Source organism: Theropithecus gelada, chromosome 16, assembly GCF_003255815.1.
Source record: "Theropithecus gelada isolate Dixy chromosome 16, Tgel_1.0, whole genome shotgun sequence".
Lineage (NCBI taxonomy): Eukaryota > Metazoa > Chordata > Mammalia > Primates > Cercopithecidae > Theropithecus > Theropithecus gelada.
In genome coordinates, this window is record NC_037684.1 from 76,605,595 (window position 1) to 76,622,817 (window position 17,223).

Consider the following 17,223-nt stretch of genomic DNA (forward strand, 5'->3'; position numbering starts at 1 on the left):
GGCGCAATCTCGGCTCACTGCAAGCTCCGCCTCCCGGGTTCACGCCATTCTCCTGCCTCAGCCTCCCGAGTAGCTGGGACTACAGGCGCCCGCCGCTGCGCCCGGCTAATTTTTTCTATTTTTAGTAGAGACGAGGTTTCACCATGGTCTCGATCTCCTGACCTTGTGATCCACCCGCCTCGGCCTCCCAAAGTGCTGGGATTACAGGCGTGAGCCACCGCGCCCGGCCGAAACCAATGCAATTTAACACTTCTCTAATCTATCTATCTACATATATATATATATATGCACACACATAAACACACACATATGTGCAAAGAATATGTATCTATGCATTTGTATACATATATACGGGAAGATACAAAAAAAATCTGAAATGTGTCACTCAAATGTCAAGCTATTTACAATAATTTATCTTTACAACTGCAAGGTAAATATTTAACCACCAAAAAATTAGCTAATCTTTCTCAATATTACCAATTATTTATCCTATTAGAAATTTTAGTTCAATTTCAAATTATAGTACATTAACAAGCAACAACAGAAAAGCACAAGGTCCATAAAGTGCCTGAGTAAGAGGAAGGCCACAAAGCTATGAAAGTGGCAGAGACAGGACTCAAACCTGTGTTGGCCTGGTTACAAACTTCATGCTCTTTCCTCTGAATCACAGAGCAATTTGCTAGTGGTTTATAATTAAATGACTTACCAAATGCAAACTGACAAAAGTATTTACCATCCTATAAATATAACTTTTAATTAACAGAAACATAAGACTTTATATCAACATTCATTCCAAAACAATTTCAATAGCATATAGTCATAATTACTCTAAAAAAGTGAAAATGACCTACTTGTTCTTTAATTAAATAACATTCAAAATACAACTGTAGAGAGAATCTTAAATCGTTCAAAACTGGGCATCTTAAACAAGGCACACTGGGGGTACTTTATTGGGTACTATACTACCAAAAAAGAACTCTTAAAGTCACTTCTGAGTCCTGTTTGCCTTTTAAAAAAATTAGTTCCATCTCACTCATTACTAATAACCCTAAAAAACAAAACAAAAACCTCAGAAACCAGAACTACTACAATTTACCTTTTTTAGCAACTTCCATTTCTTCTTCTGTCCATCGAGAGGTCTCCACAGGCTCTGTAGAAACTAAAATAAAGAGAGAACCCAATCAGGCAGAGAAAAACAAGGTTAAATCCTTCATTCAAACCAATCATATAATTATATAATCTGTTTATCTGACATAAAAGACTATGTAAAAGCATTTGGTGAAAGAAACTGCAGAAATAGGATAGGATAGTATCAACCTCTCCTCCACCAAACTAAAAGAAACAAGTCAACACTTCAATATTACGATCTTTTTCAATGTTCTTAAAAGTTCTCTCCATGTCTACATTTTTTAAACATTTTTAGCTTTTTTTTTTTTTTTTGGAGAAGTCCCACCTCACCCAGTAGCTTCCCACTTAGTGATCTCCACCTCTCCTCTCCTGCAGTGTCAAAGGAAGAAGCAACCCTCCTCCTTCCTGTCCAAGCACAATTCCCTCTCCTCTCCTCTAAGCCTCCATCTTGTCCTAACTCCTGAAGACCCCTTAGTTCATCCCTGAGTGTCTGACATCCAGTGGGTAAAGATGGATCATGAACTGAGTATGTTCTCTTTTGCTTCAGAAACAAAACAAAACAAAACAAAACAAAACCCTGAGAACATTAGGCCTGAGATGAGCTCCTGTCACATTCCCTTTCCCAATTTATAACTACCACTATTCACCCAGTCACTTAAAGTACTAATAGCCTCCTTAGACTGATGACTAATTTTTGAATCCTGCCTCCTATTTACCACTCACATCCAATGACATGCATCAACTCTGAATCCATCCCCTCCTTGCTTGGGCCACTGCATATATGCCGGGCCCTCTGCCTCCAGCCTTTATTTTGTCTAACCTGACCTCCACAATTACTACCAGTTATCTTTCTAAGACACAAATCTAATCACAGCATTCCTCTATTTAAAAACCTGTGCAAGTTCCCCACTTCATAATCAAAGCAAAATACATCTCAAACAAGGCCCATCATGACCTGCCCCAGCCTATCTTTCCTCCTCCTATCTAGTTAGTGCCCCTATCTCATTCTTGCCATTCCCTAAACTGCATTTTCTTTCATACTTCATGTTACAGTAACATTGGTATCTCTGAATCATTAACAGTGGTACTGTATCATTAATCTAGCCTTTTTATAAACTAATGAGACAATACTTAGAGAGAGAAAGATGCTTGAACTATTAGATCCAGTATTCCCTTGCGTAGGAATTTATTCCATGAAAAATAATTTAACGTAAACAAAATACTATGTGAATAAAGATTTTTTTATTATAGTGCTATGTACATTTTAAAAGCAGGGAAGAGGACAGACAACCTACTCATTCAGAAATAAGAGAATGGTTAAAGAAGTCATGCCTCAAGATTACACAGCCATTAAAAAATAAAAATGGAAATTACTTAGAAATTAGAAAATATGATATATACCAAGTCAAGATATCAGAAGACACAGTAACATGCTGACTAGCTAACAACTAAATAAAAAAGAAAAACAGCTGTATTGGGGTGGCAAGACTGTGGGTGATGTTCTTTTTCAAAAAACTTTGATATTGAAGTTAAAAAAATTTAAAGACCACACTTCAGGATTATTTCTAGGTTGTCAATATTAAAAGTCCCTCCTACCCTATCCTAGCGGTGAAACAGAATCCCAAACAAAATTACGGCCTGTTTATGCCAATCTCTTCCACTCACTGGGTTCTGGTGGCGGTGGCAGAGGTGGTGGGGGCTCTTCAGTGGCCGCTGCAGCTGCAGCACTAGCAGCTGCAGCTTCGTTTGTCATGGACCTGGTGATCCGGCCCTTACGGCGGCCCTGACTGTTGGCAGTCTTTCGCCCCCGGGGTGTGGCTTGCTCTCTTTCCTCAGTTTCTTCTGCTGTACCATCCATCTTGTCCTTTTCCTTGGTATTTTCTCTGGACATAAAAGTAAATGAAAACTTGTGTGATTCAAAAGTATACATACATCAAAGAAGGTTTTAGTTTTGAATATTATCTAAATAGAAACTGAATAAAACTACCTAATCTCTCAGTTACTTTAAAAAAAAAAAAAATTCTGCCATACCATAATTTTTAAGAGTTTTGACCAGCTAAAATTAAGACATTTTATAAGACCTATTTTACATGTTAATGGACTTAAAATTTAAACACATTTCAAACCAACTGATTTAGAAACCAGAACTACATGAGAAAGCAACAAATGACAGCAGAAAAGCCCTAGACCTCCAATCCAGAGGCAAGAGCCTACACCAAAAGGCAGAAATTCTAGGGTTTTATTTGCCTTTGGTCTAAGTTGCCTCATGCATGAAATGAAGAGGCTAAAACAGATGATCTTCATGCTAGATGCCTTTTCTATAGTAACAATCCACAATATTGTGTTAGAAAACCAGACTCAATACTCTAAATCATGTCTGATACTAATTATGTACAAATTGGGCAGTAATGGTTAATGCTTAGGAAACGGCCTCTGGAGCCAGGCTGCCTGGGTTTGTACCACAGTTGTCATTTACTAGCCATGTGATGACCTTGGACAAGCTGCCTCGCCTCCATGGGCCTCAGTTTCCTCATCTGTACAATGAGAAAAAGAGTTTATTTCATGGGACTGTTGCCAGGACTGAAGGAGTTAAATAAAGTACCCAGAACAGTGCCTGGAACACAGTCAGCATCAAATAACAATTGGCTATTATTCAAGCTAAAATTCCCTCAGGATATAAAGTGCTAACCATCGTCTCAGGCATGTAGAAAAATGGTAGTTCCTATTAATAGCAACAGTACTACATGTAATACTGGAAGACCATTCTCTGTACTACTTACCTCCCATGGTTGTTATATTTAAGAAAACATACTCAATGTACATTTTCGCAAATGAATGGATAGATGGCAATACTCAAAGACTTAATTATTCTTGCTTAATGGAAGATGTTGATTTTTTTTTCAAAAATAATTCTCTCCCCTTCAGTCCTAAATTGAAGTTACTACATAGCCCTCTTTCCCTTTACTTACTTATTCCCTTATAAAGCTGGCTTCTATTCTGCAGCCTCCTGTTAAAAGATGTTTTCTCAAAAGTCACCAATGACTTGCAAACGGCAAAATCAAATGACCTCTTCTCAATTTTCCCCACAAGTCTTTCTGTCACAACTGACGCTGCAGTTAATTCTTCTTTTTATATCACTTTAAACTTAGCTTTTGAAATATCCCTGCTGCTATTCTGGCTTTCCTACTGGGGACAGACCTTTCTCCTCTCATCCTTTCTTTTGGGTTTCTGATTTTTGTTTTTGAGAAAGTGTCTCACTGTATCACCCAGGCTGGAGAGCAATGGCGTGAACACAGCTCACTGCAGCCTCGATCTCTTGGGCTCAGGGGAGCCTCCCACCTCAGCTTCCCGAGTAGCTGGGACTACAGACACGTGCCACCATACCTGGTTAATTTTTGTATTTTTTGTAGAGACAGGGTGTCACCATGTTGCTCAGGGTGGTCATGAATTCCTGTGCTAAAGCGATTCTCCCACCTTGGCTGGGATTACGGGAGTGAGCCACTGTGCCGGGCTCCTCTCATCCTTTCATACAGGGATTTCCCAAGGCTCTCCCCTAGAGCCTTAGAGCTATGTGAGGTTACCCATTCTCATACGTTCTACTGGGAAGACTCCAATCTCTATCTTTGGACACATACCAACTCCAAAGACTCAGGCTTGTCTTCCCAACTACCTACTGGAAGGGCCACCTGGATTTCCCATCAACAGAAACTGAACATATCCAAAATCAGATTCATCCTCACCTCTGCTCCTTGCTCCAAGTCATTCTCTAATCATTTGTTGTTAACACTCCTACCATGTTCATCATCATTCAGGTTTACAGATTTGATATCATCCTTTGCTCTCTCCTTTTTCCCATACTTCCTGCATGTGATCTAATGCCAAGTTTTGGTTATTTCATCTCAGAAATGCCTCTCTCACTAATTCTACCATCTCTATTTCTACTATCACTACACTTATTCAACACCTTAGTATCCCAATCCTGGCCTTTCATGCTGGCCTCCCTGATTCATATCTCTAGTCTATTCATTTCTACCTTGCCAATGAATCAGTATTCTAGCAGGATAGCTTTGGCAATAAACCACTCCATCCATTCTAATCCCTTTCTAACTATTCCCAAACAGACACACTGCACAGCCTCCTGAATGAAGTCTAACATGTTTGGCTTTCATTAAAGCTCTACATAATTTCACTCCAATCCACCTTCCACTTCTCTTCTTGATGCACACTATGTTAAGTCTAATGAAATCATTACCTGCCACTAGCTATTCATGTGATTCCCTCTACCTTACCCACATTAACCACTAGCATCTGCATAATGTCCTCCAAATTATCCAGAGAGAAGTAGCCTCGACCTCTTCTTAATCTGCCAAAGCACTTAACTGGTTGTCTGCTGACTTCTTACTGCCAGGCTTTTATTTCTTAAAGTAATACTTGTACTTTACCTAGTTTTCCCCTACTAAATCATGAACTACCTGGGAATAGTATACATCTTACATATTTTCACATTCTCCCTAAGACCTAGCTCACATAGATAATAAATGAAAGCTTGTTAAATAGTTTAGAAATTTTAACAAAAAAATAAAATCAAGATATGACAGAGTTCTATGTGAGAAGAACCACTGGTTACATGGCCCAAAACATGTTTAACCTAAATTAAAAGAAAAAAATATATTCCCTTATAGGTATCTTCCTAAGATATAAAATTACAATGAGAGGAATATCTGTCTCTTTTAAAACCATGGCAAGTGACTAGCTACTTTAGCTTCCACAAAACTAGGTAAATCTTAAATAGTTCCACAAGGACTAAAGAAATAACATAATAAATATTAAAAAGGAACAAACTACTGATACATTCAATAACCTAAGTGAATCTCAAAGGCATTCATGCTAAGTAAAAGAAGCCATACATACTGCATGATTTCATTTTTATGTAATTCTAGAGAAAGCAAAACAGGTATGTGACTGCCAGAGGCTGGAAATGAGGAAAGAGAAACTGACTGCAAAGGAGCATACAGGAACTGTTTGGGGTGATGGAAACATTCTACATCACAATTGTGGTAACAGTGACACAAGTGCATATGCTTGTCAAAACACATCAATGTACACATTTCAAAATGGTGAATTTTGTTCCAGGTAAATTACAAAGCTAGTTCTTGGGGAAAAAAGAAACCAAACCAACTGTCATGCCCCCACACCTACCACACCCCTGTATGTACACAAAAGCATCAAAAATAACTCTCTGAGTGGCAGAATCATAGGTTAATTTTCATTATACTTTTCTTTCTTTTCCTGTTTTTCTATAATGCACTTTTTTTTTTTTTTTTTTTTTTTTTTTTTGAGACGGAGTCTCGCTGTGTCTCCCAGGCTGGAGTGCAGTGGCCTGATCTCGGCTCACTGCAAGCTCCGCCTCCCGGGTTCACGCCATTCTCCCGCCTCAGCCTCCCAAGTAGCTGAGACTACAGGCGCCCGCCACCACGCCCGGCTAGTTTTTTGTATTTTTAGTAGAGACGGGGTTTCACCATGTTAGCCAGGATAGTCTCGATCTCCTGACCTCGTGATCCACCCGCCTCGGCCTCCCAAAGTGCTGGGATTACAGGCTTGAGCCACCGCGCCCGGCCTATAATGCACTTTTATAACCAAGAAAACAGCAATAACAACAACAAACAAACCCAAAACTCCATTTTATATGACAAAGTCAATAAAACTGGAATCTAAAATTTAAAAAGTCTTCCTTTCTTAGCATTTTTACACTATCTAATATATACTACCTGAGACTCAAAAACAGAACCTGAGGAATCTTCCAAATCAAAGATTAAATGACATTCAATATATCCTGGGGGAAAGTATTTATTACTATAACCCATTCCTTCTGAAAAGCAGTAATAACTCATGACTTGCAAATAAGTTCATTAAGTCAAAAGTTACATTTACTATAATATTCTATTCCTTAATCACATCAACTTAATCATGTAACTATTAGATGTTTCTAAAATTTCGGCCAGGTATGGTGGCTCATGCCTGTAATCCCAGCACTTTGGGAGGTTGAAGCGGGTGGATCACCTGAGATCAGGAGTTCAGGATCAGCCTGGGCAAAAATGGTGAAACCCCATCTCTACTAAAAACACAAAATTAGCAGGACTTGGTGACGCACACCTGTAATCCCACCTACTTGGGAGGCCAAGGCACAAGAATCACTTGAACTTGGGAGGCAGAGGTTGCAGTGAGCCGAGATCATGCCACTGCACTCCAGCCTAGGCGACAGAGTGAGATTGTTGCGAAAATAAGTAAATAAAATAAAATTTCAGCAGATTAAATTTCATTATTTAAAAATTACTAGGCTGGGCACGGTGGCTCATGTCTGTAATCCCAGCACTTTGGGAGGCCAAGGCTGGCAGATCACGAGATCAGGAGATAGAGATCACCCCGGCTAATGGTGAAATCCCATCTCTACGGGCGGATCACGAGGTCAGGAGATCGAGACCATCCTGGCTAACACAGTGAAACCCCGTCTCTACTAAAAATACAAAAAATGAGCCGGGCGTGGTGGCGGGCACCTGTAGTCTCAGCTACTCGGGAGGCTGAGGCAGGAGAATGGCGTGAACCCGGGAGGCGGAGCTTGCAGTGAGCTGAGATCCGGCCACTGCACTCCAGCCTGGGCGACAGAGCGAGACTCCGTCTCAAAAAAAAAAGAAAAAAGAAATCCCGTCTCTACTAAAAATATAAAAAATTAGCTGGGTGCGGTGGCGGGCGCCTGTAGTCCCAGTTACTTGAAAGGCTGAGGCAGGAGAATGGCATGAACCTGGGAGGTGGAGCTTGCAATGAGCCGAGATCATGCCACTGCACTCCAGCCAGGGCAAGAGAGCGTGATGCTGTCGCAAAAAAAAAAAAAAAAAAAAAAAACTATAATTTTGCAGCAACTTGGATACAACTAAAGGTTATCACCTTAAGTGAAATAACTCAGAAACAGAAGGTCAACTATCACATGTTCTCACTTATAAGTGGGAGCTAAATAATGTGGACACATGGATATAGAAAGTGGAATAATAGACACTGGAGATTCAAACAGGTGAGAGGGTATGAGGGGGTGGGTGAGGTATAATGGGTATAATGTACACTGTTTAGGCAATGGTACACTAAAAGCACAGACTTCACTACTATGCAATATATCCATGTGACAACTGTACTTGTACTCCGTAAAACTAAAAATAAAAATAAACATTTAACTTATTATATAACTAATTATTTAACTCACTTGGAGTCTTCTTTTTCATCTTTTTCTTCTTCATCTTTCTTTTCTTCTTCTTTTTTTTCTGTTTTTTCTGCTTTCTCCTCTTCTTTTTCTTCTACTTTTTCTTCTTGCGAGGGTCGGGCAATTTGCTGCTAGAATCAACCATCATTTGTAAAATTCAAAGGCAACAGAAATAGCTCCTTATAGTGTGATAAATTATGTCTATCCAAAAAAATTTTAAATGATTGTTAGTCATTTACAATGTAACTGGTGATCATGTGTTAAAAACCAGTCTAGAGGTTTATAATGTATTCTATATGTACTGTTTAAAGGGTCTTACACAGACACAAATGCTCATAGCATCTGGACCCATGAGAAAGTAAGTATGTTAAGATTCTACTTGGAAATCTGGGGTTGGTTCCCTTTTTTGGCAACCTCCACATCTAATCTGTCACTCAAGCATTTCAATTCTACCTTAAAATTTGCTAACCATATATAATTTATCATGTTTTAGATACTTAATATGTTTCCAATTTTTTCATCACTATCTATAATGCTATAAGAAACATCTTTATGCATTTATACTTTTGAGCTATAGTCTACTTAATGGAACAGTAAACAGCATTGTCATTACTAAGACTGAAGTAATTCGGAAAAATACTAAAGATATAATAAGGTGAAAAGAAGTAAAATGCTTAAATATTTCTAAGTTGAGCAGTCAGATTAGGAACCCTTTTATCTCTGATGTCTCATTTGCAAAACCTGTGACTCTAAAAGAAAAAAGTGAAACTAAGGGTGCACTGAATGCTACTGTAGTCCCATATCAGGAGTTTCTCTTTCTGTGGTTTCAGTTACCTGGAGTCAACTGCAGTATGAAAATGGGTGACTGAAGTACAGTATATATGAAAAAAGACCACACTCATGTAACTTCTATTACAGTATATTGCTATAATAGCTCTATTTTATTATTTATTTGTTACTGTTAATTCCTTACTGTGCCTAATATACAAATCAAAGTTTATCATAAGGGGGTGTGTGTGTGTGTGTGTATAAGTGTATATATATACACATATACGTGTGTGTATATATGTGTGGAGATATATATATAAAATAGTATATTAAGGTTCGGTACTATCTGCGGTTTCAAGAATCCACTGGGAGTGTTGGAACATATCCCCTGTGAATAAAGGGGAACTGCTGTATTTTGTTTAAGAGACAACATCTCACTCTGTCACCCAGGCTACAGTACAGTGGTGTGACCTTAGCTTACTGCAGCCTCAAACTCCAAGGCTCATGCAATCCTCCCACCTCAGCCTCTCAGGTAGCTGGGGCTACAGGTCTCAAACTCCTGACCTCAAGTGATTCTCCCACCTCAGTCTCCCCTGAGTGCTGGGATTACACGCACGAGCCATTGTGACTGGCCTGCATTTTTATTTAATTCAGAAATCAAGACTGTATAACCAAATTAAAACAGAACTTCAACACCTCTTTACAGCACAGCAGGCTGGCCCGTGCACACCTCCCTCCAATCCAAATCATGCCACATCATCTTCGCTGTTCTGGACTCACCTAAACACACCCAGCACTTGCACAGCTTTCTACCCTTCCCTTGCCTGGTAAAGTCCCACATAATCTCTACAATTCAGATCAAAATGCTGTATCTCCTGTGAAGCCTCTCTTGATTTCCACAGAGGAACTCTGGGCCCATGTCCTTCCCTCTGCACCACAGCCCACACCTGCTTGTAGCACTGTCACTAGGCAGCTTAGTGCCTGCTTATCAGCATCCGTCTGGCTCTCTGTGCCTTATCATCTCATCAAGAACAAGAATCCAATCTTACTTCTCTAAGCAGCCCCAGCTCCCAGGAGAGTGTCTGGACCATGATGATAGGTGTATGCGTATGTTGGATAAAACAAAAATCAAATTCCTTTATTCTGGTTATCTGAAAAGTTTTTACCTTCCAATCCCGACTGTTCATTCTGATTCAGGCTAATGTCAATCTTGCCTCATAGTAACTCTACCTGTCCTCTTACCTGTTTTCACCAGAAAACATGGAAGTAACTCATTAATTTTAAGAAAAATTTCCCTTAATAGTGCTCCAAAGTCTTCTACCTATTCATCAAAACCAACACTTAGCTTTTTCCTTAAGAGAACGAAGGCCTTATTCGCCTCCCCAAAAGAAGTCCCACCCACATTATGCCTCCTTCTAATCCAAGGGGGAAGGAAAGAAGAAAATGAATCCCTCTTGGTCCACTTCCAGAACACTGCTGAACTGTGATATTTTAAAAATAATTCCTTTTTCACGTTTCATAAAATCTCCCTATGTCGACATTCTCTTTTGGTGTTATGGAATGACTTCTTAAATATTCCCTAGAATATATAAGTGATTGCATCACATGGCTCATTATGCCTTGACATTATTTTTCAGATTTCAAAATACATGTCAATGGCTTTTCTAACACTCGCCATTCAATCAACATAACATCTAACCGTTAAAATACTTTTAGGTCATGTCCATTAAACTCCCTACATGCAAAATCACAACTGCCTCATCAGCAGTGGGCACTGCTTTGCCTCCTAGATCCTAAAATCAGAAAGTCTTCTCTCCAACTACAACCACCCATCGCACGCCTTCATTGTGACTGATCCTGCTTTGTCCTCATCGTGACCTTCAAACCCTTAGTCTATCAAATTTTCACAGTCCAGTGAGAACTGTACCTACTATTGTACTTGCTAAAGCATTTCAATACCATGATTCCTTCACTTGCTTTATCTGACCTTACTAACTTCTCACCCTGGCTAACTGCCAGTTTCTCTTTCTTCTGGGTATTTATTGCTAGAGAAAACTGATCAATCACGGAGATTTTAAAATTTAAACTTTCAAACCATGAGTAGGTCTGCTTTATAACTGGGCAAGTTTTATTCTGCTCGGACTCCTTGGGACACTACAGTGGTCACAAGACCTGTTTAAATGCTAATAACCTAACCCTGCAACCAATGTAGCATCCATGTGTCACTCTGAACCAGTAAGATGGCACAGGAAGGACAAATCATGTCTTCTGCCTAGCAAGTGAGCTGTGTAACCCAGAAAATGGTTTATAGCCTAAAGATACGATAAGGACATGTCAACTCAGCAGAAGGTAAGGAAAGAGATTCAGTATCCCCTTAGACTTGGGTAACACATGCTAATCTTATTTCCCCAATACTTTTCTGCTTCTAATGCCAATCAGAGCTTCAAAGTAATCTCACACGTTCCCTGCTGTCTAAAATCCAGCCAACAAATAACTTCACTCCCCTTTCCCTGGTGCTAGAGAATAAGAAACAACTGCAGCACCTGCTTAAACCAATCAGTGTAAAGAAGGCAACAGCTCCTGGCTCTGCAGAAAGTGTGGAAACAATCCAAAGAAATGGACAGAGTTGCTGGATTAGAGTTTAGAGAAGTATTTGGCACCTGTCCAGTAGAACTTCTCACCACTCTGTATACTGACCAGGCAGTGGTGAGTGGAGAGGAAGTGCAGTCAGCAGCAACTGGAGGACCTCACCTTTGTGCAATATGCATAAAGACCTATCAAAACAACTGCCACTGACATTCAAGAGAGTAAGGAATTACCTCCAATTTAAACAAGAGATGCTTGGAACTACTACTTTTGTTTCAGGCAAATCTGTAAAGAGAAGTGCCAATCAATCCACATGGTCTAGGATGAAGGTTACAAGTTACATCCCTCAACTCTGCAGGGTGGCTGGAGCAAAAGAGGTTCACCCCTTCAAAAGAAACCCTTCTAAAAGTTCCCTATACTGACACAAATATTCTCAATGGCTCGTTGTCCAGGTTTTTCCTTTTCCCCCCTTCTTTAAACCCAATACTTGAGAGTCAATAAAACAAGTTTAATTCTATCAGGATGTTAATACAACATGAAACACTTCGGTCAAATAACAAGCTATTCACTATGAATGAATATTCTAGAACACATATAAAACAAAATGAAAATTCAAAGAAAAAAGTAAAAGTTAAGTGTATTTCTTTTATTTTTATTTTATTTTATTTTTATTGTGAGACAGGGTCTTACTATGTCACCCAGGCTGGAGTGCAGTGGTGCAATCTCGGCTCACTACAACCTATGCCTCCCAGGCTCAAATGATCCTCCCACCTCAGCCTCCTGAGTAGCTGGGACTACCATCGCACACCACCACACCTGGCTAATTTTTTTGTATTTTTTGTAGAGATGAGGTTTCACCGTGTTGCCCAGGCTGGTCTCAAATTCCTAGGCTCAAGCAATTTCCCCACCTCAGCCTCCCAAAGTGCTGGGATTATAGGCATAAGCCACTGCACCTGGATTTTGTTTTTTTTCTTTAAAGACAGGATCTTGTTCTGTTGCCCAGGCTGGAGTACAGTGGCACAATCACGGATCACCACAGCCTCGATTCCCAGCCTCAAGCGATGTTCCCACCTCAGCCTCCTGAATAGCTGGGATTACACTATAGTGCATGCCAATGTGCCATGCTAATTTTTTAATTTTTTGGTAGAAAATCAAATTTTTCAATTTTTTAACTTTTTGTATAAATTTTTAAATTTTTTTGTCCAGGCTGGTCTCAAAAATCCCAGGCTCAAGCAATCCTCCTCCCTCAGCCTCTCAAACTGCTGAGATTACTGGTGTAAGCCACCATGCTTGAGCTGGTAAGTGTATTTCAACATAACTTAAGAACAGGATTCAGTTTCATCTGGGTCCTCTTTGGCAAGATCAAATAATAGTTTATGCTGAGATTCATTACTACTATATATAAATGAATATCTAATTATATATATATGCTAATTATATTTGTGAAAATGTTCACATTTTTAGAAAACAGAAAAACAGACAAGTTCCCACTCAGCAGAAAATAAGTTGCCAAAAAACTAAATTACTAAATTTAATAACAAGCAGCAATTGTAAATAAAAATTTACAAGAGGAAGAAAATGAAATACCGTTTCACCACTGGACAATATTTTCTTTAAAAATATACTTCAGGAAATAAACAGAAAATATCTTAAGCCTATCTTATCAAAACATATTAACAATTAGTGTTCCTAAGCCAACTGAATTTCAGACTAACTTCCTGAAGAGTGAAAGCTGTCAATCACCAAAAAACAAGACTATGGCGATGGCAATGAAGGTAACAGTGGCTACCATTTATTGAGCACTCTCTGTGCCCGACTCTGCACTCCAGGTACTTTACACACATACCCAGTTCTCATTCACCATGCAACCGAAGTATTATTGTCCCCCCCTTCTCATGAATGTGGAAACCAAGGCTCACCAAGTGAAAAGACCCACCTAGAGTCACATAGCTACAAAGGGGTAGAGCACTCTGGGGTCTAAAGCTCTTGCTGGTATAATAAACTTTTTAACTTGTCTGAAACATTCTTTCGATCTAGTGACTAGCTAACAGTTTAGTCAGAAATTCCTCCAATTTCAAAATTGCTATATTTACCTAAGTATATGCTTCTGAATACCTTTAGAGAATAAAAACATGTTGGCATAAAGGGGAAAATGGTGTTAGCATAAAAAGAAGGGCACGAATTCCTGTGAAAAGTAATCAAGCATTTGGAAATGAAGAATATGGTTTCTAACATAACTTGCTTTACCACAGGTAACTAGCGGTAAATACTACCCACACAGTGACAGACTTACCAGATGGCAATTTATGTTGGAAAAATGCAGCATTTACTAGGGGACAAAATTCTTACTGCTAGCAAGAACAATGTACATAGAATCAAACTATTACGTAGGGCATAATCCTAGATCCCAAATAATAACATTCAACAGTGGTTTTTGGCTTCTAATCTCCAATATGTATTCACTACTTCAACAAAAACATATAGAGAACCACACTCACTCTCCATGGAATGGTAACAAGCTGAACTATAAAAATGGGTTGGGGCAGACTCCATCAGAATTTGGAGAGAGGAGTTAAAATTCCTGCCAGTAATAACCTCTGAACACAATTTTAACAAAAATATAAATATCTGTCTCATTTTCCTATGAGTCTAAGATTAAAACTCATTTTCAGAGTAAATACTACACAAGCTTCCCTATGGCAACAGGTTTAAAAAAATCAAACTTTGTGAACTTAGAATCTATCAATAGCAAACTATACATTTTTTTTTCTGAGATAGAGTCTTGCTCTGGGATTCTAGGCATGAGCTACCACGTCCAGCCTGGCTTTTCTTGCTTTCCTTCCTTCCTTCTTTTCCCTCCTTCCTTCCCTCCTTCCCTTCCTTCTTCTTCTTTTTTCCCTCCCTCCTTTCCTTCCTTCCTTTTCTTTCTCTCTCTTCTCTCTTTTTTCTTTATTTTCCAGAAGGGGGTGTCTTGCTCTGTCACCCTAGGTGGGAGTGCAGTGGCATGATCTAGGCTTGCTGCAACCTCTGCCTCCCAGGTTCAAGTGATTTTTCGTCCTGAGCCTCCAGAATAGCTGAGATGATAGGTGTGCACCACCACTCCAGGCTAATTTTTGCATTTTCAGTAGAGACAGGGTTTCAGCATGTTGCCCAGGCTGGTCTCGAATTCCTGACTTTAAGTGATCTGCCTGCCCTGGACTCCCAAAGTGTTGGGATTATAAGCATGCGCCATTGCACCCAGCCACAAACTATACATTTATCTGCTGAATAAAAATTACTTCCTATAAAAAGGAGGCTGGGAGTAGAGGATAGGTAATCAAACTCATATTGACAGGATCAAGCATAAACTTCAGCAGAACTCTAAAGAATCTTTAAGGAAACATGCCATAATGGCTGTGAGATTAGCTGAGCTAAACCCTCCTAACTGGAGCTTGGTTACATAGCAGAGAAGCAAAGCGATTTTCAAATTATTTGGATCTCTGTCTCCACCAGGGTAAAATCAAGAAAGGTGATACATAGATTTTGAAAATCTTAACCTTGCAACTCAATTCTGTTTTTAAAAAGAAGTATTTCTAAACTTTTTTCTATATAGCAAATTTTCTATCTTTAACCTAGAACTTTTTCCTACACTCCAGACTTAGACTACCCACTTTACTTGGACATCTCATTTGGATGTCTGCTTAGACACCTAATAGCTATTTCAAATTCAGCCATGTCCAGATTTCCCTTCAAAACCTGCTCCTCCTTCATTCACGCCTATCACAGCAAATGGCAAGTCCACAGGTCAAAACTTGTTTTCCTTGATTGTTGTCCTTCCCTCATCCCCACAATCAATCACCAGCAAAATCTCGTGGTTTTACCTTCAAAAGTACATCCGGAAACTAATCCGTTCTCCCCACCTCCTCACTGTAGCCTAGTCCAAGCCAATGGGATTACTAAAACAAACTCCTAACTGGTCTCTCTGCTTCTTCTCTTGTCTCTTTACAAACTATTCTCAACACAGCAACCAGAGTAATCATGTCACAACTGAAATCTGGCATCACTCTTTTCCTCAAAACCCAGTGGCTTCTTCTCTTACCTGCTATTAGCTCTAAAGGCATTCAACTTTACACAGAGAGCCCTTAAACTAACACCACCTAATTTCTGAAAAGCTGCCCCTCTATTTTGACACAAATAAATGGAATAAGTATACAAACAATTAAGAAACAATGATAAATTTGGTGGCGTGAGATGATGCTTTAAATTCATCATTTAACTCACACCTCTCCCAAATACCCAGTGAAACAACCAGAGAAATGTAAAACTGGAGGAAAAATCTTCAAAATAATAACTTAAAAGCCAATGAGGGCAGGGCTAGCCTACTAGAAGTGCTGACCAACCCAAAACTGAGCCTACTTGGAGGTAAGCAACCTAAGGCTCAGGTCAAGGTGAGGGTGTACGTGGCAAGTCTCAGATCTGCAAATACATTCTGAGACAGGTACTTTGAAACATGCGACAAGAATGTATGGAAGAGAACACCGACACGGCTGGATCTTAACAAGGATCAGTGTGCCACAGACAGGAGTGAAACCGTGTCGCAGAAAACTTCAGGACAGAAACGACTGTTTCAGAATAACAGACATCCCTGCCCCACAGAACTTCCTCCTAGAGCTCTCTCCTCTATCATCATGGGCAACTGGCTGCTAATCTGGCAAAGGCTAAGGTACACTGGATAAGTATCACCTTATCCCCTCACATTAATGTAGGACTGAACATGTTAAACAGTAACATACATAATTTCTAAAAATAAAGTTATGAATACTATTTGGTAATTAGGAAAAAAACTGTTAAAAACGTGCAGTTGAAGCCAGGCATGGTGGCTCACACCTGTAATCCCAGCACTTTGGCAGGCTGAGGGGGGTGGATCACGAGGTCAGGAGATCGAGACCATCGTGGGTAACACAGTGAAATCCTGTTTCTACTAAAAATACAAAAAATTAGCCGGATGTGGTGGCAGGTGCCGGTAGTCCCAGCTACTCAGGAGGCTAAGGCAAGAGAATGGCATGAACCTGGGAGGCGGAGCTTGCAGAGAGCCGAGATCACGCCAGTGTGCTCCAGCCTGGGTGACAGAGCAAGACTACGTTTCGAAAAAAAAAAAAAAAAATTGCAGCTGAAACTTGTTTAAAACATAGATGGTCCCTATGATCTCTAGCTAAAAGGACCTTGATTCCACATTCTTTAGGGGAAGCAGGAAGTATTACAGGACCTTGATTCCACATTCTTTAGGGGAAGAAGGAAAAAAAGCCCTGGCAATATTCTTCTCTCTGATGGAATAGTGCTTCCTATCTCACTGTCAACACTCAATTTATTCATTTTCTGTCAGTACATCTTTATGAAGCTTGGCAAGTATCCATCCTTTGTCTTACGGTACTGCACCCATCAGTGTACAAGTATGCCCTTTACCCTCCCTTCCCTGATCCTCATTAGCCCTGCCGACCCATTTCATTATTCCA

The 17,223-nt window shown here is 39.7% G+C and overlaps 1 protein-coding gene across 2 annotated transcripts in view; it reads right to left on the bottom strand.

The window, feature by feature from the left end:
* Positions 1 to 17,223, bottom strand: part of NCOR1 (nuclear receptor corepressor 1) — a 189,511-nt gene that overhangs the window by 90,690 nt on the left and 81,598 nt on the right. The window contains exons 16-18 of one of the 2 annotated variants that reach the window (XM_025363073.1): positions 8,381 to 8,508; positions 2,794 to 3,011; positions 1,097 to 1,159 (exon numbers count right to left, since the gene is read on the bottom strand). In XM_025363073.1, coding sequence (XP_025218858.1) covers positions 1,097 to 1,159; positions 2,794 to 3,011; positions 8,381 to 8,508 — 409 coding nt within the window. The remainder of the gene's footprint in view (positions 1 to 1,096; positions 1,160 to 2,793; positions 3,012 to 8,380; positions 8,509 to 17,223) is intronic. The other variant, XM_025363074.1, reaches the window with a different exon arrangement.